Raw genomic sequence first — 27,732 nt, forward strand, 5'->3', positions numbered from 1 at the left:
TTTTTATAAAAAAAGAAGATAAATATATAAAGTAGATTTAAATAGAATAGAAAGTGCTAGAGTTAGAGGGTCAAATAAAGGTGGAACAGATGTGTTTTTAGTCGTTTCTTGAAGATGGTTAAGGACTCAGCTGCTCGGATTGATTTGGGCAGGTCATTCCACCAGGAGGGAACAGTTAATGAAAAAGTCTGTGAAAGTGATTTTGTGCCTCTTTTAGATGGCACAATAATACGCCGTTCACTTGCAGAACGCAAGCTTCTAGAGGGCACATAACTCTGAAGTAATGAATTTAGGTAAATGGGTGCAGAGCCAGTGGTGGTTTTGTAGGCAAACATTAATGCCTTGAATTTAATGCGAGCAGCTACTGGTAGCCAGTGCAAATTGATGAACAGAGGTGTGACATGCGTTCTTTTCGGTTCATTAAAGATTAATCTTGCAGCGGCATTTTGGATTAATTGTAGAGGTTTGATAGAAGTGGCTGGAAGACCTGCCAAGAGAGCATTGCAATAGTCCAGCCTGGATAGAACAAGAGCTTGAACAAGGAGTTGTGTTTCATGTTCTGAAAGAAAGGGCCTGATCTTCCTAATGTTGTATAAAGCAAATCTGCAGGACCGGGCAGTTTTAGCAATGTGGTCTGAGAAATTCAGCTTATCATCAATCACAACTCCAAGGTTTCTAGCTGTTTTTGAAGGAGTTATGGTTGATGAGCCTAACTGGATGGTGAAATTTTGATAAAGTGATGGGTTTGTTGAAACCACAAGCAGTTCTGTCTTAGCCAGGTTGAGTTGAAGGTGATGGTCCGTCATCCAACAAGAAATGTCTGTTAGACATGCTGAGATGCGAGCAGCTATCGTCGGATCATCAGGATGGAATGAGAGGTAGAGTTGAGTGTCATCAGCATAGCAGTGATATGAAAAGCCATGTTTCTGAATGACAGAACCTAGTGATGCTTTGTAGACAGAGAAATGAAGTGGTCCAGGAACTGAGCCCTGAGGCACCCCAGTAGCTAGATGTTGCGACTTGGACACCTCACCTCTCCAAGATACCTTGAAGGACCTATCTGAGAGGTAAGACTCAAACCACTGGCATGCAGTTCCTGAGATGCCATTTTTCAATAGGGTTGACAGGAGAATCTGGTGGTTCACCTTATCAAAAGCAGCGGACAGATCCAGCAAGGTAAGTATAGAAGATTTGGAAGCCGCTCTTGCCAGTCTTAGGGCTTCAACAACTGAAAGCAAGGCATGTGTCGAGTGTCCACTTCTGAAGCCAGATTGGTTGTAGTCCATGGTGAGACTTGGTTGAACACAACTCGTTCAAGTGTTTTTGCAATGAAAGGTAGAAGGGAAACCGGTCTGTAGTTCTCTAAAAGAGTTGGGTTAAGAGTGGGTTTCTTAAGAAGTGGGGTTATACGAGCCTGTTTAAATGCTGAGGGAAAAACACCAGTGTGAAGGGATGTGTTAACGATGTGAGTGAGTGCAGGTACAATGGCAGGAGAAATGGCTTTAAGAAGATGAGATGGAATAGGATCAAGCGGACAAGTAGTAGGATGATTGGAAAGGATGAGTTTAGAGACTTCTGCCTCAGAGAGTGGAGAGAAGGATGAAAATGAGTGTATGTTTGCTGGTTTCAAATTCAACATGTACTATTATACCAAAACTGCTTCACAGCAACATCCCATAAACCTTGGGTTTCCATAAACATTCCCTCTTATCTATCTCTTATTCATACAGACAAAACAGTTCATGAAACCCCACAAGCATGAGATTGAACAACAATGAAAATGCATAAGCAAGGAAAAATGAATAAGAAATATAATAAATGAATAAACAATAAAAATACTTAAATAATATAATGATAAAAATAATCAAATGATAATAATAATCAAATAATAAATCATATGAATGACTAATGATTATGTGAATAAATGATTATAAATGAATAAGGAAAAACATAAAAATAAAAACAACACACAATTTGCACGTGAGGATCTAAGGATCCTTCAAAGTTAATGAAATCTCACAAATCCTTCATATTGGTTAGAAGACAAACTTTCTTCAATTTATATAATTATTTATTCAGCAATATTCCATGGTTCATCTTCCATATTCAAGACCAGAATGACAACATATGTTTACCTAATAATTGAAATCAAATAACACAGTGGAGAGTTCATTATAAGTTTGTCGTTTTATTTGTAACAAAAAATTAGCTGAAGCATAAAGAAGTGAAGGATGCAAATAAAAGAAGTGGTCGTGAAAGTGGACAATCAAATGTAGCTCACATTCAGCTGTGGTGTGAACAGAGCCTTAATTTTACACACACGTATACATTTTTGCGCAAGTCTGTAAATGATGTTTCAGGCCTGAGTGATGCATGAAAGTCTTCTCACACTGAAGACACTTGTAAGGCTTCTCTCCAGTGTGAACTCTTACGTGATTCTCAAGGTTTGCTTTGTTTGCTCAAGTCTTTCCACAGTGATCGCACATGAAAGGCTTCTCTCCAGCGTGAGTTTTTACATGATTCTTAAGGCATTTGTTGTCTTTGAAACTCCTTTCACTCTGATGACATATAAAATCGTTCACTCTTGTGTGAATCCTAATGTAATAGTTAAGGTTTTCTTTAAATCTGACAGTATGATATTGCATGTGGACAGTAAGTTTTTTTTGTGAGTAAAACTCTTTCCACACTGATCGCATGTGAACAGCTTTTCTCCAGTGTGAGTTCTCATGCGAGTCTTAAGATGACCTTTTTGTGAGATACTCCTTCTACAGTTTGCAGGTGTCCAGGCACTGTCCAGTGTGAATACTCATGTGGACATTAAGGTGTTTTTTCTGTATAAAACTCCTTCCACACTGAGAGCAGGTGAAAGGTCTCACTCCAGTGTGAACACTCATGTGGGCATCAAGGTTTCTTCTGTCAGAGAAACTCTTTTCACACTGTTGGCAGGCGAAAGGCTTCACTCCGGTGTGAATTTGCATGTGCCTGTTAAGGGTTTTTTTGTGACTGAAACTTCTTCCACACTGTTGGCAGGTGAAAAGCTTAACTCCGGTGTGAATTTTCATGTGCCTGTTAAGGGTTTGTTCGTCACTGAAACATCTTCCACACGGTTGGCAAGTGAAAGGCTTCACTCCGGTGTGAATTTTCATATGCCTGTTAAGGGTTTTTTTGTGACTGAAACTTCTTCCACACTGTTGGCAAGTGAAAGGGCTCTCTCCAGTTTGAACGTTCATGTGGGCTTTAATGTTTATAGTTCCTTTGTTTTGTGAGGACGTCTTTTCAATCTTCGAGTCGGTAAAATCTCTTTCTCCAGTCATGAACTGATGAGGTTTCTCATATTGATATTCTTCTTCCATATCATTGAGATCTTGACTCTCCTCTTTCAGTGGCATCAGGTCTAAAGTGGAAAGAAACATATGCAATTTCACCCTGGTTTAAGGTCACATAGCAACAAACAAAAAAACATTTACACGTGTATGCTAGATCCTATAACCACAAAGTTACTGTAACCTGTAATCTCAGAACCTTGTGTCAATATTGTTAACTCTTTGTTTTCTTTAGGACAAGTCCCAAATTCTTTCAAGCTGGCAGTTATCAAGCCCCTCATAAAACAAAACAAAAACACATTAGGGGGCTGCTTTGTGACTTGGATCCTGTGGGTCTTGAAACAAATCGTCTCAGGTTACGTATGTAACCATGGTTCTGACCACAGTATAAAAGGGCGCCGGGAGAACACATCATCCGCTTCTTCGTCTGAAGCTTGCGTCCGAAGCATGGCAAGGGAACTAGAGGACACAGTGTCTCGTTCCCTTCTCAGGGAAACATGGTTAAATACATAACCTGAGACGTTCCCTTCCATGGGAACTTCGAACTGCGTCCTCTAGAGGTTGCTTTGAGGAACGGTATACCCACGCCGCCATGCTGAGGGGAGTGCCTTCTTCGTCTGAAGCTTGCGTCCGAAGCATGGCAAGGGAACTAGAGGACACAGTGTCTCGTTCCCTTCTCAGGGAACCATGGTTAAATACATAACCTGAGACGTTCCCTTCCGTGGGAACTTCGAACTGCGTCCTCTAGAGGTTGCTTTGAGGAACGGTATACCCACGCCGCCATGCTGAGGGGAGTGCCTGGCAGAAACCACGGCGAGCACTAAGTACCAACTCTACCACAGCCATGGGAGTCGCTCCTAGGACGCCTTGACGGCTGTGACATTTATCCCCTTCGGCCAAGGGCCTGAGCTGCATACCCTAAACAACTTACCTGTTAAGGGCTGGGCTGGGAAGCCCGAGCCTAGGGCAGAGCTCAAGGCTTGGAATCAGAAGAAAGAGATTCCTTTAAGGGGATACGGCCAGGCACAGCCATGGGAGTCGCTCCTAGGACGCCTTGACGGCTGTCAGTGAGATTTATCCCCTTCGGCCAAGGGCCTGAGCTGCATAACCTAAACAACTTACCTGTTAAGGGCTGGGCTGGGAAGCCCGAGCCTAGGGCAGAGCTCAAGGCTTGGAATCAGAAGAAAGAGATTCTTTCAAGGGGATACGGCCAGGTGTCTAAAAACCAACCAGACCCTGGCCTGTCACCCAGGGGGCTACCACCAGATCTGAATGAGCTTGCTCAAAGAACTGCGTCAACAGATCTTTGGTAGCAACACCCTGCTCAGAAATGTATCAGCAGGGATACATAAGTTGAGTGGAGCCCAAGGTGAAAATGGTTTCTAAAAACACTGTTACTTAAGGGGTAACCGAAACTGTCACTTAGACAGGCCTAGGAACCCTACGTGACTGTGGCACGCTCAGGGAGTGACAAAAAGCTCAGAGCGCATGTGGACTGAAAAGGCGTATCTCACAGAAAAACCATGTAAGTGGAGTATCACCAAGTCAACCATAGCAGTCACAGAACAGACTCCAGAGCTGCTCACAGATGCCCTGAAGGGAGCGGTGTGCTCGCAAGAAACCCTTCATGGTGAGGGGAGCACAGCTAGCTCACTCAGCAAGCAACCCGCCAGGGAGGCAGATGGCATGCTCATAAGAAACACCCTACGGCAGGGGTCTCAAACCTTATTTCATTTGGGAGCTACTTTTTACAAATGAAAGCGGCTAAGAGCTACCAATTTGATACAATACTTAAATCTCTTAAATAATGTATCAATCCAAACTGTTATACAAGACATTGTTAAAATGTGCTGGAAATATTTAAAAAGTACCGATACACACACTGAAATCATTTTACATTTAAGTTTTATGACAAAAGCCAACAAATAAAATTAGCATCACTAAGCACTTTTTGTTTGCATAAACAGTGAAATAAAAACATAAAAAAATGGCCGGATTTTAAACTAACAAAAAATATTCATAACATGTTATCTACGGACATGTACTATATGTTCAAATAAAGTTTTGACCTTTTTATAAGGTAGCCTATTTTCCATCGACTGTTTAAGATTTACAACAAAAATTTGGTCCGATCTTCGCATTGGTTTGAACAAAAATATGGCAGACAGACTGAATAAATTTGTAAATCCACAGTTTGAAAGCAGGTGGCGCTTATGAACTGAGCTGTTTCCACGGTAACCTCTGTAAACGCTTCTGCCTCTGCGCTTCTAAACACTGCTTTATTACGCATTACACAGAGGGAAGATGGAAAGCAAATGCCATTGAAACTTTTCTGAAGACAGTCGGTTCCTATTATGCATTCATACAAATAATTCAATCATACATTCTTTCATATAATTTTGTCTTCAGTCATGTTTTCACACAAAACGAAACTACTCTGCGTGTTGCGCCTGTGTGAGACTCTTACAGTAAATACTGCTTAGCTGTAATCAAATTTAGTGAGTTTTTCAAATCGCGGTAATCAAATACGAGTTTAATGATAATTAAAATACGAAACGGGATAATTAAAATAAGTATGTCTTGGCGAGCTACCTCCAATCAGACCACGAGCTACTGGTAGCTCACGAGCAACGTGTTGGAGACCCCTGCCCTAGGGTGAGGGGAGCACTGCTAGGCTCAACCAACAAGGAGAGCAGTTTAACAGATAGGCAGAGAGAGGCCTAACAACCTGAGGCTGCTGCTCAATGGAGCTAAAAAGGGTGGAGGACTTGATGAGAGGAGGCCTCAGACGCTCAATTGGGAGCGGCAAGCTCAAAGACAACCCTCTGAGGTGAGGGGAGCACGGCCAGGCTTGACCCAAATAGAGGCAGCAAGTGGCCCAACTACCTGATATCACTGCCATGGAGCTCAAAGAGCGGAGGGTTAAACCCCTAGCGAGGAGAGAGAGGAACCCAGCTCGACCGAAGCGATCAATAGCCCAGTGGAAGAGTACCTAGCTCTCAAGTAGAGAGGAGGACCCACACAGTCTGCCCAGGACTGGCAAGCTCAAAAGGACCCTCCCATCGTGAGGGGAGCACAACCATGTCCGAGAGGCAGATAGATCGCAAATGGGACATCAGAAATAGATTAGATAGCACATTGGGAGCGACTCATAGCTAACCCTCACAGAGAGGCGAGCACTTCTCAGCTCGACCAGAAGGCGGAGCTAGATTAGAAGGGGTAATCCCAGCAGGGCCCAGTAAGAGACGGTCAACTGGTGCAGTTGGACGCAATCTCATGCTCTTGATCTTGATAGAGAGTGTGGGTCCCGTATAACCAGACCCGATCGGATCAGAAGAAACAGCGGGACCCAAAAACCATTCATGCACACAGAGCTACAGCTCCTTAAAGCCGAAGCATTAGGAAGGGCTTCTGCAGAAACACAACTCACTCGTACCTCAGGGAACGCAGTGTGCTCAAGCCCACTCCACGGAGGGGCGATAACTGGTTCAAGCATGAAGGTTAAAGGTGACATACACAGTTTCTCCCAATCTCATGTTAATATTGAGTACCTATAGAGTAGTATTGCATCCTTCATATCTCCAAAAAGTCTTTAGTTTTATTATATTTATAAAAGAAAGATACTGCTTTACGATTCTCTCCGGAAATAGCCGAGCTCCTGGAGGCGCGCCGGGGGCGGAGCTAAAGATTGACGAGCACTTGCGCCGATTGCCAACAAAACAGACATTTGATGTCGTTTCACTTACTGTCTGCAGTTCTGAATCATGACCGTGATCTTTTATAGCTTGGACCGCTCCATCCAACGATCAAATCAAACGATGTGCAAATACAGTGTTGAACTGGGCCTTGTTTATAAAACGTTCCTCAACAAACACACTTGTGAAACTCCGTTGCTGCCCCGGAAAAACAAACTGCATCTACCGTTTACATAACGCTGGGTTCTTTAGGAAGCTGAACAAAGTTATCTTTCCCTTAAAACCAAAAACACACTTTGGAGACATTTTTCCCAAGCATGTCCCGTGCAGCAGTGCAGCCGAATGAAGCGCGTTGATGCGTGCGCGGGCGCGTTCTTCCAGGAGAAATGCCCATATAAGGAGTTCCACCCTCGTTTACGTCATGAAGAGCCACGATCAAAAAAAACTTTTTGAAACTTGTACGAATCCGGAAGTAAGATTTTTGGCACAGAAATACTCCATCATACATCCAAATTGTTTTTTGAAACTTTGTCCATGCTTAGGGATCCAGCTTAGAAGGGGATCACACATTCCAACAGGGAGAAACAGGGTCACACCATACAGACAACCGGCCAAGGAGGCAACAGGGACAGGCCTAACAACTCGGTATGGTTGCATATGGAGTTTTCAGGAGCAGCGCTCTCAGCTCTCGAGCTAGCTTCTCGAAGCAAACACCCAGCCAGGGGATAGGGAGCACATCACGATGGCAAGCTCCTAAAAGACCCTTCCTCAGTGAGGGGAGCACTGCCATGTCCGGTGAGCAGATTGACCGCAAATGGGACATTAGAAATGGGATCCAGCTTAGAAGGGGATCACACATTCCAACAGGGAGAAACAGGGTCACACCATAGAGACAACCGGCCAAGGAGGCAACAGGGACAGGCCTAACAACTCGGTATGGTTGCATATGGAGTTCTCAGGAGCAGCGCTCTCAGCTCTCGAGCTAGCTCCTCGAAGCAAACACCCAGCCAGGGGATAGGGAGCACATCACGATGGCAAGCTCCTAAGAGAACCTTCCTCAGTGAGAGAAGCACTGCCATGTGCTTTCAGCTCTCGAGCTGAAGCGGGGGCTCATAGCTAACCCTCGCAGTAAGGGGAGCATTCCTAGCTCCACCAGAAGGCAGCGCTGAGAGATGAGAGATAGTCTCTAGCTCAGAGAATGTGCATGATGGTTGAGTGGACGACTCAAATCTCAGGAGGCCCCTCGGGGCGAGACATGAGTAGCGCATCCTGGCCAGGGCAGCTTCTCGCAGCAAACACCCAGCCAGGACGTCAGGGAGCACATACGAAGCATTACACTCCGAAAATGCTCAATCTGAATGGAGGACCCGCGAGTCCTGAGGTTGCAGCGCAATACTTAGGATCTGATGATCAAGGAGGCTCCCGTAGAAGCCTAGCGACTTGGTTACATGATCCAGCAAGCATGAGGCCGAAGATATAGGGCTATCATCCAGTACCGATGGGTGAGACCATCACCACAATCGGTCGACAGCGAGGGGCTCGCAGAGGTCTTAACCCTGTAACAAAGTCAGAGGTACAAAGACAGGACCAGGTAATGCTGCAGAGAAAAGCTAGTTAGTGAATCCACATAAAACTAGCAATAGAGAGATGAAATGGATCATACTCACACTTGGGTCCGGACCGTCAGTGGGATGGTGGCTTCAGGGGACCCCAGAGAGCATGATACTCTACCACACCCAACTGTGGGTACAGGAGCATCAGCTCAGTTCAGGGCCAAGCATCGAGGAGGCTCGCAAGCCAACACTTGAACACATACAAACCTGAATGAAAGTAAAGGTGGAGTGCAGTATAACGTGGTTTTCTGATAAGGACATGATATAAATCATCTGTCCGACAACTGCAGACAGATATCCACATTATACAATTCCTATATAAACAGAAGGAAATTACTGATAGTGAAAAATTTCCCGTGAAAACTTTCCATGTTCTGCCCACCAACCGCGAATCGCGGGCAATGGGCAGACAATTCTCACCGCAACACGCAGCATGTGTTCAGCTCCCGTGAGAGCCAAACACGCTCTGCCCACGCGCTAGATTACCTCGGAAATCAAGTGAGAATGGAAACCACTGCCGCTAATGCGTCGCTATTCCCATGAGAGGTGAACGCACTCATGCAAATGCTATCTACAAACTCGGGTAAATGGTGACGTACTCACCTCCCCCTCAGTAGACCCGCGAATGCATCACGATGAGCACAAGCCATCTCCTCGTGAGTCGAGCGCGTTCAATTCATGCTTATCCCTCACAAGAATTAAGCAATGAATGCAGAGCGCATCCAACTCCCTCAAGAGCTGAACACGCTTGCTCTTCACCATACACACACACAACACGTGAGCCGTGTGAAACTGCAGGTATCAGAGCAAAAATAAACAAATGGTCAGTGAAGACGAAGAAGAGGATGACGTGTTCTCCCGGCGCCCTTTTATACTGTGGTCGCGCTGCTAATGACGTCATAGGCTGTCACCGGCCAATGCTATTGTTATGTTTAGATGTATGCTTCAGACACCGGTCACACTGAAGGCGTTCGGGAACTCATGGGAGCAGGCGGATTTACCTTTACAGGTCCCGGGATTTAACAAGAAGGATGGAGTAAACAAATGAATGAAGTTGAGAAGAAGATTAAAGCAGGTCTGACATTTGGACAAATTTCTCAATTGTCACTGAAAAAAAAATGAAAAGAATTGCAGCTTGTGAATTGTAAGTTGTGATAAATGTATTTAAAAAAGTTTGTCCGTCATGTTATAGTGCTTTACTTTAGCTTGACACAAACACTAAGATCTTATGGTCAATTTAATTGAGTGAAATGTTTTATGTCTGTTATTCTGGGGTGCATTTCCCGTACAAGGACCTAACTTGCTGCTTAACCACTGTAGTGCAATGCATCGTTGTAGAAACTAACTAGCTTGTCAAAACTATTTTCGGCAAGTAATCTGCTATTTAATCAAGTCAAAATTGCAATTAATGTTAAATTATTATAGTTAATTTACATAAACAATAAGAAACCATCCATTTTTTAATCATGTTGTCATACACACACACACACACACACACACATATATGTGACCCTGGACCACAAAACCAGTCTTAAGTCGCTGGGGTATATTTGTAGCATTAGCCAAAAATACATAGTATGGGTCAAAATTATAGATTTTTCTTTTATGCCAAAAATCATTAGGATATTAAGTAAAGATCATGTTCCATGAAGATATTTTGTAAATTTCCTACCGTAAATATATCTAAACTTCAGTTTTGATTAGTAATACGCATTGCTAAGGACTTTATTTGGACAACTTTAAAGGCGATTTTCCTCAATATTTTGATTTTGTTTTTTTTTGCACCCTCAGATTCCAAATAGTTGTATCCTAACAAAGTTTATTTATTCAGCTTTCAGATGATGTATAAATCTCAATTTCGAAAAATTGACACTTAAGACTGGTTTTGTGGTCCAGGGTCACATATGTATACACACACACATATACATACACATATGTATGCACACATACATATATATATATATAAACAGAATGAAAGAATGTTAATTTGGGTGTATGGTTTTGGGAAATGCCAAATCATTACTATAACTAACGTAACTATGTTGGTAACTTGCAACTATAGCCGGCTAACAATGCTTTTGGGAAAAGCAGCCCTAAAAGTTTATTTTAGCCCTAACAAATGTGTAAATTCTTTACATTATGGGAGTGGGTGGAAGTGAAATGCACACATTGTGGGAATGGGCAGTAATGGTCTGAAATTCAGCGGAGCAGGATTAAAGGGTTAGTTCACCCAAAAATGAAAATTAGCCCATGATTTACTCATCCTCAAGACATCCTAGGTGTATATGACTTTCTTCTTTCGGATAAATACAATCGGAGTTATATTAAAAATGTCCTGGCTCGTCCAAGCTTTATAAATGGCAGTGAATGGGTGGTGAGATTCAATAGTCCAATAGAAGTCCAATAAAGCGCATCCATCCATCATAAGAAGTGCCTCACACGGCTCCGGGGGGTTAATAAAGCGATGAGGCGAATTGATGAGGTTTTGTTATAAAACTATCCATATATAAAACTTTATAAACCGTAATCTCTAGCTTCCGGTAACCGTCATACGAGTATGTATGACAGAATATGCTAGTCTTGCGAGAACCAAGTTTTGTTTACAGCAATGGTAAACCAGTCTCCTCTTGGCTAATATCGAAATCCTCTGACATTTTTCTTTACAAATCCTTGTTTTGTACTTCTAATTCATGACTGGTGTTTTGTTTTGCGCTCTCCTTTGTGCTTCCGCGTTCGTCACCCCTCACCGGCGCATGCACGATGCATACGTCTTACATCATCTGCCGGAACCGCGTTCAATTGTGATTGCGTGTACGACAGTTACCGGAAGTGTGAGAAAAGTGTTTATAACGTTTTAAATATGGATACTTTTCTTACAACGACACATCGATTCGCTACAGGAGGCCTTTATTCACCCCCTGCAGCCATGGGAGGCACTTTTTTTTATTATTATGGATGGATGCACTTTATTTGACTTCATTTGGACTATTGAATATCACCCATTCAATGTCATTAAAAAAAGTTCTGGCTCTTCCAAGCGTTATAATTTAACTCCAATTGGATTCGTCTGAAAAAAGAAAGTCATATACAACTAGGATGGCTTGAGGGTGAATAAATCATGGGGTAGTTTTCATTTTGGGGTAGTTTTCATTTTTGAACTATCCCTTTAAGTTTAATGTTTAGCTCAAGAGAGCTGGTTAATTAAAAACAAATCTATCATTTATATCTAAAATATTAGAAAAATTGTGTCTTCTTAACTATATTCAGTTTTGCCGAATAACTGTTTTCATGAAGAACCTTGAATACTGAATATTGTTAGCTTCCATGTGCATCATACAAAAAGGTGATAAAAAACAGCATTCATAGCTAGGGTTGGGTATCGTTTGAATTTTATAAATTCCAATTCCGATTCTGCTTATCGATTCCGATTCTTTTCGATTCAAATGTGATTAAAAAAAAAATGATATCAAACATTTATCTTGGGTCTCTTTTTTCAAACCATTTAATTGCTGCTGAATACCATGAACAAAAATCAACAGGCTACATAAAAACTAGACTCTTTAAGAGCTGTTTGTGCAAAATAGAGCTGCATGATTCTGGATAAATTAAGGGGTTTTCCCCCCGTTTTTTTTCCAATAGAAGTTGTGTTTCTCATGATTCTGAAGAAAAAACAATAGACAACTAAACAAAATCACATGTAATTTATGAATGAATGCTTCAAGGATTCACTCAATATGTACTTGTTTCATTACTAAATGAATCAGCGTTTTTGAAAAAAATCTCTTGGATTATTCAAAGACAAATACATTTTAACAGCCCCTTTTCGCCACCTACTGGCGTAACAATGTAATCGGTAAATCTTCATTTGAAGTGTCAAATTACTTTCAAAAGGTGATTTACTCTTATTTTAATTGCTAACGTACACATTTCGTTTATATCCAAACTATAAACTTTTATATCCCAGTACTTCTGTAAGTTGAATATTAGTAACACAGAAATAATGATACTATGTGGTTGAAAAGACTGTGAAGCGGTTTCATTCATATACATGACAGCTGCTCTCTTCAGGTCAATGGCAGTGTGAACGCAAATTTAAATGTTCAAATCACACTCATGTGATCATACACTGCACGGACGAACCAAGTGATCACAACGTTGTGATCGCACCAAGCGACAACCTCCCTCTCTCTTGAAACCAACACGGAAGTGACTAAAACTGTAATTCATCGACTGGCCACTAGAGACTGGCTCCAAAAGGGAGTCAATCCCATAGACCCCCCATGTTAAAATGCCTAAATTTACAGCAGAAAAAAACATGTTTACAGCGTGGTTCAAAAAGTGGTTTTGGTCTATATAGCTAATTTTGCCCTTCATGACAACTGTGAGGGGGGTGAAAAACTAGACTCTTTAAGAGCTGTTTGTGCAAAATAGAGCTGCATGATTCTGGATAAATTAAGGGGTTTTCCCCCCGTTTTTTTTCCAATAGAAGTTGTGTTTCTCATGATTCTGAAGAAAAAACAATAGACAACTAAACAAAATCACATGTAATTTATGAATGAATGCTTCAAGGATTCACTCAATATGTACTTGTTTCATTACTAAATGAATCAGCGTTTTTGAAAAAAATCTCTTGGATTATTCAAAGACAAATACATTTTAACAGCCCCTTTTCGCCACCTACTGGCGTAACAATGTAATCGGTAAATCTTCATTTGAAGTGTCAAATTACTTTCAAAAGGTGATTTACTCTTATTTTAATTGCTAACGTACACATTTCGTTTATATCCAAACTATAAACTTTTATATCCCAGTACTTCTGTAAGTTGAATATTAGTAACACAGAAATAATGATACTATGTGGTTGAAAAGACTGTGAAGCGGTTTCATTCATATACATGACAGCTGCTCTCTTCAGGTCAATGGCAGTGTGAACGCAAATTTAAATGTTCAAATCACACTCATGTGATCATACACTGCACGGACGAACCAAGTGATCACAATGTTGTGATCGCACCAAGCGACAACCTCCCTCACTTCCAACACGGAAGTGACTAAAACTGTAATTCATCGACTGGCCACTAGAGACTGGCTCCAAAAGGGAGTCAGTCCCATAGACCCCCCATGTTAAAATGCCTAAATTTACAGCAGAAAAAAACATGTTTACAGCGTGGTTCAAAAAGTGGTTTTGGTCTATATAGCTAATTTTGCCCTTCATGACAACTGTGAGGGGGGGGAATTTTTTTATAACTCATCCGTTTAAATTATATTAAGCCTTAAAGTTCTGCATAATTAAGGGCGTGGCCACTTGAGTGACAGGTGGATTGCCGCTCTGCTCCACAAAAGGCAAAAGACCATAACTCGCTACAGTGAAACTGAGAAAAAATGGCTTTAAAAAAATTGTATTTGTCCAGAAAAATTAATTATGGGTAGGACACTGGAAATCTGGCAATTAGAGGTTTTAATGCAAATGATCTCAAACTTGATTTTTACCGCTATTTTGAAGTTATTGTACTCTGCCTTTGCACTGTCTGCAAAAGGTGAAATGTCACGCCAAGGCAAAAGGCAGTAACTTCCACATTATATACAATATTTGGGTGCTGATCACCATTTACAGAAACATTATAGCAGCATCTGTGTAAAGTCTGATCATATAACAATAGTAATGTGATTCCATTTTTTTTTTCTGACCGTAACAACCAGACAAACTTTTAAACGTGAGTGGATACCGTTTTGCAACTAATTTATTTGCAATGTTCGCTGACATTAAAGGATGCAAGACATACTTATCCTATTGTTTTTACATCGAATTGAATGAAAATAGACTAACCAATAAGAACGACTTGTGCCAAGTTATCTAGACAAGTGCTTTGTTATATGGAGCAGTTTGTTAGATCGCGATCTATCTAATTTGTTTGTCTAAAGAAGTGCCGACAGATAGGCTATATGAAAGTACACAAGTCAGGGCTCTACAGTGCGACCATTTCAGTCGCATTTGCGACTGAAAACTACTGCGTGCGACTATGAAATTTTTTTAGGAATACTGATTTAATTTGATTGGTAACTTATGTTTCTTATTCTGTCGTTTTAATTAATTTTTAAAAAGCTTATAAAATATATATTTTTTAAGAATTTGACAAAAGATGACATACTTTTAATAAAGTTAGAGGCAGACGCGGGAAGTAGGGGTGCTGAGGGGGCTGCAGCACCCCCTGTTTTCACATGGTTGCAAATGCAACGCCAAGTTTGTTCATTTAAATTTATTCAGTTTTAGCATTTAATAATTTATTTGTAATGATCTCTGAAATGTAAATTGTACGTGGGCTATAATAAACCCATGTTTATCTTTATAAACATGATTCTGTGTAAAGTCTGATCATATAACAATAGTAATGTGATTCCATTTTTTTTTTCTGACCGTAACAACCAGACAAACTTTTAAACGTGAGTGGATACCGTTTTGCAACTAATTTATTTGCAATGTTCGCTGACATTAAAGGATGCAAGACATACTTATCCTATTGTTTTTACATCGAATTGAATGAAAATAGACTAACCAATAAGAACGACTTGTGCCAAGTTATCTAGACAAGTGCTTTGTTATATGGAGCAGTTTGTTAGATCGCGATCTATCTAATTTGTTTGTCTAAAGAAGTGCCGACAGATAGGCTATATGAAAGTACACAAGTCAGGGCTCTACAGTGCGACCATTTCAGTCGCATTTGCGACTGAAAACTACTGCGTGCGACTATGAAATGTTTTTAGGAGCACCAGTGCGACTGACCAGATCATCATCATACTTGTGATTGCGCTGAGGGAGCTTCAAAGGTTTCTAACGTTACGTGTTTTTTCAGCGTCGTCTAGTAATGTATCACAGACATATCTCACGAATCCTTTCATAAGCAAAGTGTAGACGGGGTGTAAATAAGAGATTCATTGCGCAGTGTAGAGAGCTTCGTTGATTATAAATGTGAGCTCGAAAGACCTTAATTTAAACGCGGCAGACTTTAATGGACAGTAAAACAAAGGCAGAATACCGTAACTTAATTTAACCGTTCCAAAACAAAGTCAAAGAGCGGTAACTGATGTTATACTGTGTTCTGCCCTGGTTTCTCCTGGGCTTGTCTACAAGATACTTATACACATGATAAAGGAGGTCTTGAATGTCCCAAAATGATCAACAATAACTCATTTTCGATCAAAAACGAAGTTATGGAGTTTTGTCTTTGCACTGCAGTTGAGTTTCAGCAACTAGCGCCTCAGCTTCACTCACGTCCCGCCTTTATGCACATTTCCGATTATCAGGGAGTGACACGCGGTAACACGCTGCCAAGATGGCGGCGGTCGGCTCCTCCCACTTTAGGCTTAGTCACGGACACTACGTCCATGTTTTTTTTTACAGTCTATGCATCGCACACGTCAAAGGTTAAGGAATGAAACAGATGAATGTAATTTAGGAATAGAATCACGTTAGTGTTTGAATCGTGTTTGTGATCTTTAACAGTCTATTAAATTAAAGTGCTTTGTCATGTTGGTGGTGACACCCCTGTTGAAAAAAAACAGCATATGCTGGTTAGGTATGTTTTGATGCTGGTTTAAGCTGGTCCTTTGCTAGTTTAAGCTGGTCATGTGCTGGTTTAAGCTGGTCCTTTGCTGGTTTAAGCTGGTCCTTTGCTGGTTTATGCTGGTCATGTGCTGGCAAAGGACCAGCTTAAACCAGCATCAAAACATACCTAACCAGCATATGCTGGTTTAACTCTCTTGCAACATGTTTAGCTTATCACAGATATTATACTCAGCTTTTTTTTGGTTTCTGATCACAAGTGTAGCCAAACTTTGGAGCGCTTATATTAGAGTGCAAGGTCCTGGCAGATCGCTAGGTCGGGTCCTCACAGATGAAGAAGAAAAAAAAAAAAAGGCCACACAGGAATCGATGGGCGGACGATTCTGGAATTGGAATCGATTCCCAACCCTATTCATTGCATTTTTTTCTAAAAAGGAAAACGTTTTTCAATGTTAAACTAAATAATTGTTTTGTTTAGGCTACTTCTGTATTATATTTTCTAATTGAATGAGTGACATGTCATTCATTGCTGTAGAGCTGGACATTTTATTAAGGATCACATGACTGAGTTCATCTTTGAGAATGAAAACCAACCTGTTTGTTCCTCAGTATCTTCTTGTTTCAGACTGAATACTTCTTCAATCTTCACGTCTTCGAACTCCTCCTTAATGAACGCCATCTTTGTTTGTTCCTCAGTATCTTCTTGTTTGACTCTGAATGTTTCTTCAGTCATCATGTCTTCACTCTCCTCTTTAATAAACGACATCTTTATAATAGTGTATTATATAATAGTGTCACCTGGATCTCAGTTGCTTCAGCAGGAGTTTTTTTTTCTGTGTGCTTGGACACTCTGTCTGTGTTTAAGATGAGAATAATTAACAGAGAGAAAAATACATGCTGGCTCAATCAGCTCGTTAGTTCAGTAATCAGCACACTGGTTAAAGTCAAAGTGATAGTTAATGGCCTTAAATGAGCTGATTAGCCGGATTCATTATTTTAAAAAACTAGCACAAGCAATTAAACTATCACAAATAATCACAAAGTTCATATTTAGGTATTTATGATTTATATTGTTGGTATTTGTAGATAACATGTATTATATGAGATTTTTGTTAGTGCACTAGTTAAATACAGGTTAGTAAGAGTTATCATCACATGTTTATGTTTTGGTTGTGTTTACATTGTGCGGACCGTCAGCGCGCGGTGATTCAAGAGCTTCGAATCACTGAATCGGTTCGCGAAGCAATTGATTCAATTGACTCCGAGTTTCTAAAAGCTCCGTTTCTCCATCACTTGCTCATCAATTCGTGTTTATGGTCAACTGAGACTCACCTCTTCTGTTACAGATGTGTGGATGCGCTTTAACTCGTACAAAGCAGCGCTCATGAATGTTAGATGAAGTACTGCAGTATTACATTAAACTAATAATTAATTTTACATGGCTTATTAAAACCTATGAAATTGCTCCAACGGGTTGTATCTTCTTCTTTGGATTTTTTTGCCGTATTCTGCACCGTAACGGGTTGAATCGATTTAACCACTTTACTTTAAATGGCTAAAGAGACAAAAACATTTATTCAGTCGAATCACAGCGCGGCGCGGCCGTATGACGTCACACCATCAGAACAAAATAAAAGTCCTATTTAGTGCATTAAATTTTTTTTACAGAAAACGGAAAAAATAAAAAGTTTTACATGTGGGGAAAGTACATATTTAAATATGTTGTCCAGTGGTGTTCTGAAAATAACTACCAATGAAAGATATATGCCTGTGTGAGATTCTGTCTGAAAGGCAAAACTATTTATACCAGGGGTCAGAAGAAGTATATAAATATAGTAGTTTGATGCATTTTTAGAATGAACCATAGAAAAGTATTAGTTTATCACTAAATATAAAATGTTTGTCAACCAAATGTAACCTTTATTAGGGCAACAGACACAAAACATGCAACAATCATTAAGTAGCATATGTTTAAATGTTATTATTTATCGTGTGCAGAATATGAAACTTAAAGATTGCCTTCCATCAACATTCTGTCAAGTTGATATTTATTCTTATATTTCAATATGCATTTAAAATTATGTTTGAATGGCCTCCTGTGGTGAACTGTGTGAATTACACTGCTGAAATATGTTTAAATCTTACATTAGATTATTTTGCACTGATTCAACATTGTTTAATAAACTGATTAATCGGTGCAGCAGCAATATTCTGTGCAGTGTGTTTTGGGACATATTCCATTAGGATGTGGGTCATTCCTAGCATTCGGTGCCAGTCCCCATGATATAATGTGGTATATTTTATGTAAAAATGGGCTAATACTCGTTTCTAAATGCGCATCTTACGAAGTTACTGCCCACAATTGTACCCAAAATTAATTAATACAAAAATAATTGCTCCTATTTTAGTGCAAGAAGGCTAAACTGCCATGTCCCCAACTAAGCTTTCATAAATATACGTAATAAAAATCAAATTCCAAAATGTCCAATATTGTTGTATATTCTTATTTATAGTATTCCTCAACAAAATATATTTTGTTATTTATACATTTTTAATGCTTAAAGTCTTTGAAACATGTGTCCCTGAATTGAATGTCCCCCCTGTTACTCTGATGAAAAGTCCCTCTGAACACGGCCCTTGAATGTTTCTCTAGTAACATGACTCTCTCAGGAAGTATAACACTTTTTGATGGCAAACTATCTACAAGAAGCAGAGTAAGTAACACTCTTTAATTCACCCTTTTTTTGTATTTTAGAATGATTCACTGATGTGGTAAAGCATAACATGTCCACTCTGTTATGCCTATTTCTAGTGGAAACTGAAAATTTTTAGTAATTTTGAAAAGATGGTTAATAAACAGGTTCAAAATCTTCCTCGGTGATCACTTCGCACTAGCTTGTTGTTCATCACATGAGTAGCAAGAGTAAGTAACACTCTTTAATTCACCCTTTTTTAGTATTTTAGAATGATTCACTGATGTGGTAAAGCATAATAGGTCCACTCTGTTATGCCTATTTCTAGTGGAAACTGAAAATTTTTAGTAATTTTGAAAAGATGGTTAATAAACAGGTTAAAAATCTTCCTCGGTGATCACTTCGCACTAGCTTGTTGTTCATCACATGAGTAGCAATGGCTGACTTTAGCATAAAATGTCTCTCCTGTTACTGTCCACCCTGTTACGGTTTTGCACTGTAACAGGGTGGACATATTGTAACATTTGACGTAAAAATGACATAAGTGTTTAAAGCATGTATTTTTTATGCATTTAAAAGAAAGAGTTGCTTAAGTAGTATGCATGTGTTTGTCAAGAACTGGCGCTGTTGTCTGCTGCAGAAAAGCAGTGCAGCGGTGAAGTCTCTGAACGACATCTGAGAACATAAACACAGAGAACACAAGGTAACATCGTCTCATCTGTAACTCCAGGTATCAAGTACACAGTCCAATATTCTAAGGAGGATGAACGAGGAAGGAATAGCACAGGTAAGTGTCCACAGCAATCCACAGGGCCGATGAAGGAGACACAGAGCGAGCAACCTCGAGACCAGCCGATGAACCAGTGGGGTGAGTGTGCTATATAGTGCTCTGGTGATTGAGCATGACTCTCTCAGGAAGTATAACACTTTTTGATGGCAAACTATCTACAAGAAGCAGAGTAAGTAACACTCTTTAATTCACCCTTTTTTTGTATTTTAGAATGATTCACTGATGTGGTAAAGCATAACATGTCCACTCTGTTATGCCTATTTCTAGTGGAAACTGAAAATTTTTAGTAATTTTGAAAAGATGGTTAATAAACAGGTTAAAAATCTTCCTCGGTGATCACTTCGCACTAGCTTGTTGTTCATCACATGAGTAGCAATGGCTGACTTTAGCATAAAATGTCTCTCCTGTTACTGTCCACCCTGTTACGGTTTTGCACTGTAACAGGGTGGACATATTGTAACATTTGACGTAAAAATGACATAAGTGTTTAAAGCATGTATTTTTTATGCATTTAAAAGAAAGAGTTGCTTAAGTAGTATGCATGTGTTTGTCAAGAACTGGCGCTGTTGTCTGCTGCAGAAAAGCAGTGGAGCGGTGAAGTCTCTGAACGACATCTGAGAACATAAACACAGAGAACACAAGGTAACAGTCTCATCTGTAACTCCAGGTATCAAGTACACAGTCCAATATTCTAAGGAGGATGAACGAGGAAGGAATAGCACAGGTAAGTGTCCACAGCAATCCACAGGGCCGATGAAGGAGACACAGAGCGAGTAACCTCGAGACCAGCCGATGAACCAGTGGGGTGAGTGTGCTATATAGTGCTCTGGTGATTGAGCGCAGGTGCAGGTGCTCAGTACTCTGGTGATTGGGGCCGTGGTTGGTTCTGTAGCTGTGGCTGGTGCATCTGTGACAGTACCCTCTCCCCCACGTCTGGGAACAACGACGAGGACAACCGCGGCCTCTAGGAGCGGGACGGTCCGGGTGGAGCCGGTGGTATTCATCGAGTAACGAAGGGTCGAGGATGTCGTCTCAGCCTACCCAAGATCCTCAAAAACATGGTGTAATTATAAAATGTTGTTAAATACAAACAAACCTTGAACATAAATGTAAAAGAAATCTACAGATAAGGAGGTCCTTGGAAATACACATTTACAGTGCTGTTAATAGAAATACTGGATGGAACAAGTAAAAGTTCTGAATGTTTTGAATAGGAATTAAAACTAAACAAAAAAGCTTGCAAATGCAGAGATCCATATGGAATAAGGAATATATTTAAATGCACTTCAACAACAAATAATCCCTGTCAAAACAAAAAAAATTTGCATTTGCATTGAATGAAAAAGACAAAAAAAGGTCTTTAAAGACCTAGATCAAACTTTTTTATTTTTCACTTGGCCCTCCAAATGGGGATAAGTTCCCCTTCTGTTTTCATTCCTTCTGCCTTTTCTTTTAGGTCGCCCTCACTCAGTGTTGCCAGATTGGGCAGGTTCCCACCCAATTGGGCGGTTTTTAATTTGATTGTGCGGGTAAAAATTGGCTTGAACTCAACATATAATCATTACTGTTAATAGTATTCATTGTCTGTTTGATTACATGACATTAACTAACTGCTTGATTTTTACCGTACATTTCTGCCATATGGACATCAACTTGAGATAGTCACCACTGATAAGCTATTACTAAATATAATGTAGAAACTTTAATTTTCTCTAAAGCTGCTTTGCAACGATTTGCATCGTGCAAAGCACTTTACAAATAAACTTGAATTGAATATATCTTGATTATATTGATATATATATATATGAATTAAATATGGTTATTTTTCTTACAAAAATGCATCGATTCGCTACAGGAGGACGGGGTGAAATAACCCTTTAAATGCAGGTTGCAGAGAGCAAGGTGAAGAACAAAATGATTAGCTTTTCACAGGTTTAAGATGTCCTTGTCCTTCTAGCTGATTTCGTAAATATGCTCCCCTTAAACACACGCATCAAGCATTTAAATGGAAGAATACTACAAATGGAGGGCACAGATGATAATACACTGAATTATAAATAAGTCTGTCTTCTGTTAGGTGATTATTAAATGTTATTTTTATTTTTGAATGTTATTGTTATTTTAAATATTCTCAGTATGTTTGACGTTATTTTACTGATAATCTATGGGAATTATACTGATTAAAACATTATTTTACAGTACTACTTACTATAAGACAAATATAAGTGACTTGTTTAACAAGTCATTGTTTATTTTTTATTTTTTATTTTTTTACTTTTTAAAGGGGTCATCGGATGCCCACTTTCCACATGTTGAAATGACTTTTTAGGGTCTTAATGAAAAGTCTATAACATACTTTGATTAAAATCTCTCAATGGTAGTGTAAAAAACACCCTTTTTACCCTGTCAAAATCAGCTCTTTTAACAGCAATGTCGCTTTAAATGCTAATTAGTTCTGCTAACCCCGCCCCTCTCTTCCGAGGGGTGACGAGCAGACTGTAAACTTTAGCTTTTAAACTAGCACATTATTAGGAATGGCGATTTGAAAAGATTAATAAAAAACTCTTATACTCACTTCTGTATATGAAGCTGGATCACAAATGATTCGCACGAACATAAACGCATTTAGGCAGATCGGGGATCGGCGCATTCCCTTCAAAAACGAAAGCAACGTTAATCCTCTGCGTCTTCAGCGGCTCAGACGTCAGGAGTAAATGACGACTGCTATGTTCATTATCACATCCAACAACAAAACACCTCAATTGCTTAATCGGAGACATTCTTGTCTTCCCCTGCACTGGAGTCGACACAATGACAGACAGCTCACAGCTCACTCAGTAGGGATGTGCGCGACGACTAATTTAACGGTCGTTTAAACAGAAGTTTTGTATCTGACTAGTCGACTAGTCTAAAAGCAAGAAACCCCCAAACGATGGTAAGAAAAAAAAAAACTTTGTGCGTTCGTGCAGCCTATATAATAGCCTACATTTGATACACTTAAATCTATGAATCACACTGTCAAATTATGCCGTACGCTTGCCTCACGTTATTATCATTTAATTTTAGGCAGTCTTTAAAAAGAAAAAAAAAGCCCATGCTTATTTATTCAAATCAGCTGGGGAAATGCAGAACAATGGAAAATCAATCAATAGCCTGACAGAATTCACGCATCAAGCATTTAAATGGAAGAATACTACAAATGGAGGGCACAGATGATAATACACTGAATTATAAATAAGTCTGTCTTCTGTTAGGTGATTATTAAATGTTATTTTTATTTTTGAATGTTATTGTTATTTTAAATATCCTCAGTATGTTTGACGTTATTTTACTGATAATCTATGGGAATTATACTGATTAAAACATTATTTTACAGTACTACTTACTATAAGACAAATATAAGTGACTTGTTTAACAAGTCATTGTTTATTTTTTATTTTTTATTTTTTTACTTTTTAAAGGGGTCATCGGATGCCCACTTTCCACATGTTGAAATGACTTTTTAGGGTCTTAATGAAAAGTCTATAACATACTTTGATTAAAATCTCTCAATGGTAGTGTAAAAAACACCCTTTTTACCCTGTCAAAATCAGCTCTTTTAACAGCAATGTCGCTTTAAATGCTAATTAGTTCTGCTAACCCCGCCCCTCTCTTCCGAGGGGTGACGAGCAGACTGTAAACTTTAGCTTTTAAACTAGCACATTATTAGGAATGGCGATTTGAAAAGATTAATAAAAAACTCTTATACTCACTTCTGTATATGAAGCTGGATCACAAATGATTCGCACGAACATAAACGCATTTAGGCAGATCGGGGGTCTAAAAGCAAGAAACCCCCAAACGATGGTAAGAAAAAAAAAAACTTTGTGCGTTCGTGTAGCCTATATAATAGCCTACATTTGATACACTTAAATCTATGAATCACACTGTCAAATTATGCCGTACGCTTGCCTCACGTTATTATCATTTAATTTTAGGCAGTCTTTAAAAAGAAAAAAAAAGCCCATGCTTATTTATTCAAATCAGCTGGGGAAATGCAGAACAATGGAAAATCAATCAATAGCCTGACAGAATTCTTCATCTTCATATAACATTAGCCAACATATTAAAACACAAGTCAAAAACAATAGGAAATTTTTATCAAGAATTCATCTTCAACATTAGCCAACATATTAAAACACAAGTCAAAAACAATAGGAAATTTTTATCAAGAAATAGCATTAAAACAGCTTTTAAAAACATACTTCATCATGTAGGCTATATCATCTTAAAAAAAAGCGAACCAACAATCGTGCAACCAGTTGTAGTGAATGACGTGATTGACATTAGCTGGCTTTGGCTAGTCTCTAAGCTAACGCCTACGTGCCTGTATTGAATATGATTACGCATCGCACCAGTAGAGTTATTATAAGCCAATTTGACATTACACAGTTTACACAAAACTTTTCCGTTTCCTTCTAATTCAAAATAATCCCACACCTTGCTCGTCTTTCGCGTGGTCACTTTTGAGCTCGCCACAACTGACACGAAGAAAACTCATGCGAGGGCTGAGGTAAAAATGTAGTTTACGCCCAGATACACTTCTAAAAATAATGTATTATTTTTCAAATGTTTTATTTTAACTTGTTTAAAATGTTTTAAATGTAACAATGGTAATTTGATGGTAACATAAAATGATGGTAATTTGAATGATAATTATGTTTTTTTTTTTCCTGTCGTGTAATCAACTATTGTTTTCGGTGTCGACTAGTAGGAGCTGTACCGTTTAGTCGACTAGACCCACACATCCCTAGTGTACACACACTTCCAACACACATTTATGTTCAAATAACATGTAAAGTGAATTTTGCATCCGATGACCCCTTTAAAGTTTTACTCTTAATTTATTATTAGCGTGTAACTTCTATTATTAATATGCAATTATGGAATTTACAGACGCAGAATGACTGAGCAATAAAAAAATGAAATGTTATATAATAATGCTATTTAGTGTAAATATGTAATAAAAATGAAGACATTTGTTCTTGAATCACCAGGTCAGTCTCATTTTTTCACACCTCTCCACTACACATACAAAAAAACTAAACCCAGTTATTTACAGTCATTTGGACTGTAATTTCAATTCAGATTTCTAACATAATAGAAAATACTTAAAATTGGATGGGCTCAGTATTCATTCATCTTCTGCATTTTTTCCAGTGCTCTTTTTGAGTAGCAATGTACAGTGTCATGAAAAAAAATATGTAAACCTATTGGGACTGGCTGGTTTTCGGCATTAATTGGTTAGAATTTTTTTCTGATCTAAGTCACACAAACAAACACAATCATAATCATTCATGTCTTTATTGAACACATCCTATTTCACAATCACAGTGCTGTGGAAAAAGTAAGTGAACTTTCTAAGTGACTACCTTGTCACCTGGATGATCCACAGCTGTTTTTTTTGCTATCTATCGCATCTCTAACAGTATTTGACCTTAGCTATACGTAGCAAATATAACACCTAGAAGTAGCTACAACAAGCTAGTTGTCACAATTTCACCAGCTTTTGTCATCATGCCTGTCACAAGACCAGTCACCTCAGTGCACTACATTTCCCAGAATCCTCCCTGATTCACACCTTCTCACAGTCCACAATCACTGCACCTGTCTGCCATTGGCTTCATCAGTGGGCCTTTATAAGCCAGCACCAAGCACTCACACATCGTCTAGTTTTGTCTATTCTCAAGACAAATTAGACTTACCCCTTATGGCGCTTTTCCACTGCATGGTACGGCACGGTACGGCTCGGTGCGGCTTACTTTTTTGGAGTTTTCCACTGGGTACAGTACCTGGTACTTTTTTTAGTACCACCTCGGTTGGGGTTCCAAGTGAACCGTACCGTTACCAAAACGTGAAAAAAGTTTTTTTTAGGAGTCGTGGCAGTAGAGGCGGCGCAACTATAACGACATGTGAATAATCCTGCCCACTCTAAAGCAGTACTGAACTGCAGTGGAAACGCAAACCGTGCCGAGCCGAACCGTGCCGTGCCGAGTCGTACCACGCAGTGGAAAAGCGCCATTATTCTCACCTCAGATCACTTACCTGGACTATATGCAAGTTTGCGGTCTACACAGCCTTCTTCCCATCTGTTCGGTGGATTCTTCCAAGAGAGGAATGGGACCTTTCTATCACTCAGTCTACAGCTAAGTTCCAGATCCGTTAAAGATACTCACCTGCTGTCCTGCATTGCTGCTCACGTTAATCACGTTAATCAATTTTATAAAGAACATTGTAGCACTTACCAGAAGTCTCTACAAGACTCACCTGACTCCTTACCCCATGTGCCATCTTCTGCGCACCTCTTCTGCATCTGCTTTATCGAATCCCCTGTGGAAAAGAGCAAAAGAAAAGGAACTATTAAACACAGCTAAGTCTTGAGAAACCTGCACATCTATTTACCTACTTGCCTGTTGCCTGCTTGTGTTGAACTCTGCTCGAGCCTGTCAATAAACCTGCATTAACTGCATTAACACATAAAGAGTGCAATTTTTCTTTCCAGATATCAGCAAAACAACAAATGTAATTGTGGTACCCTCAGAAAGTGTATACACGATTTTATAAACATTCATGAATTCCTTAATTTTTTTTATATGGACAAAGGGAAAAAAAGACCTTTTTCTATGAACAATCCGAGTAGAGACTCTTATTTTAAAATGGGAAGACTGCATATAGGGGCCATCTCCATAGCAACTCCTAACAGAAACAGAGGAGCTGGCAGAGAGCAGACGCGATTGCCGTTTCTCTTCTTTGTTTCCTGTATTTACAGTAATCTGTCCACGGGTCTCCGGAGGTGGGACCTGCAACAGATTCTTGGGGGCTTGTCCGAGATTGGCTCCGTGTGAGACGAGGAGGCTGATCCAGATATTTCATTAGGACCAGACAGCGTTGGGGCTGGAAGCTGGCAGCTGCTGCATCCACAGACAACAATCAGTTTTCTGCAATCAGTTTTCATTATCCTAAGTTCGAGGCTGTCACTGACAGAAAGTGAAGATTATGATGGAACGCGCATAGAGGCGGCTGGTGTGGGACATCAAGAGAGATTTAGTCAACCTACCTGTTGACGAACTGTACCGCACTGCCAAGGGTATTGGACCAATATCTGAACACAACATAAATGAATTGGATTTGGAGGACAGTGAGGTGTGTTTTGAACACATTGATGCATATATGTCTAGTGTAATCTTGCTAGAGACTGATGATAAAGGTATGAGAGAATTATTGCCCTTACAAGAAATGGTGACATCAGCTAAACAAATCCACACTGTTTTATGCACATCTGAAAATGTCACAAACAATCATAACACACATACTTCAAATACATTAGTTGCTGGCAACACTCACTGTGACGAGGGGGGCGGGGCCGAGAGCCGTGGGAACGGAGCGAGGCCGGTGGAGTAAGTGAGCGCAAGGGCGCTTTAGAACTGGGCGGCGGAGGAGTGGGGCGGGGAATGTAACACAGTTCGTAGTTCGGGAAGAAGGAGGCGGGAACCGGTTACTCCACCGGCCTCGCTCCGTTCCCACGGCTCTCGGCCCCGCCCCTCTCGTCACACTCACATACCACCATCACACCGCACACTTACCTCAGGGGGTGCTGAAGGGGGCTGGGAACCAGATCAGACCCAGATATGCAGAAAATGCTCGCAGAATATGAAGAACTTGGCAGAAGAATCTGACAACACATGACACTTACCAGAGCCATTGAGCATCCAACAGCAGTACATTTCCAATGGGAGGACTTTCATACATTCAGCCCCGTGAGTTCAAGATACATGGAGGTCAGATTGGGGACCACTCGTTGGATATCACATATAACAACATATGCCGACAGATGGACGGTGGCCTCAGAGAAAACTTCTGTGATGGTGATATTATAAGAGGTGTGCTGAGAATCATCAAGCATGGTATCTTCAAAGATATGCTAATGAATAAGGAGAATATGACAGTAAGTCAAGTCAAGTCAAGTCACCTTTATTTATACAGCGCTTTTAACAATACAGATTGTGTCAAAGCAACTG

The 27,732-nt window shown here is 39.9% G+C and overlaps 1 protein-coding gene across 1 annotated transcript; it reads right to left on the reverse strand.

Annotated features, from left to right (window-relative positions):
• Positions 1-2,191: 2,191 nt before the first annotated feature.
• On the reverse strand, positions 2,192-17,117 carry LOC107717586 (oocyte zinc finger protein XlCOF15-like). The gene is made up of 2 exons (XM_016524395.1): positions 16,787-17,117; positions 2,192-3,394 (listed from the first exon to the last, which is right to left on the reverse strand). Exons 1-2 carry the CDS (start codon positions 16,956-16,958, stop codon positions 2,766-2,768), a joined length of 801 nt encoding a protein of 266 aa, XP_016379881.1. The 5' UTR covers positions 16,959-17,117; the 3' UTR covers positions 2,192-2,765.
• Positions 17,118-27,732: the final 10,615 nt, after the last annotated feature.

This window comes from Sinocyclocheilus rhinocerous, unplaced genomic scaffold (genome assembly GCF_001515625.1).
Source record: "Sinocyclocheilus rhinocerous isolate Xijiao unplaced genomic scaffold, SAMN03320098_v1.1 scaffold3410, whole genome shotgun sequence".
Taxonomy (NCBI): domain Eukaryota; kingdom Metazoa; phylum Chordata; class Actinopteri; order Cypriniformes; family Cyprinidae; genus Sinocyclocheilus; species Sinocyclocheilus rhinocerous.

Bases quoted from the DNA above. Each gene is read 5' to 3' on its own strand.
- LOC107717586 (XM_016524395.1), bottom strand. From the start codon at position 16,958: ATGTCGTTTATTAAAGAGGAGAGTGAAGACATGATGACTGAAGAAACA. The intron at 3,395-16,786 runs GTTGGTTTTCAT...TTTCCACTTTAG, and splicing joins AGATACTGAGGAACAAACAG to ACCTGATGCCACTGAAAGAG.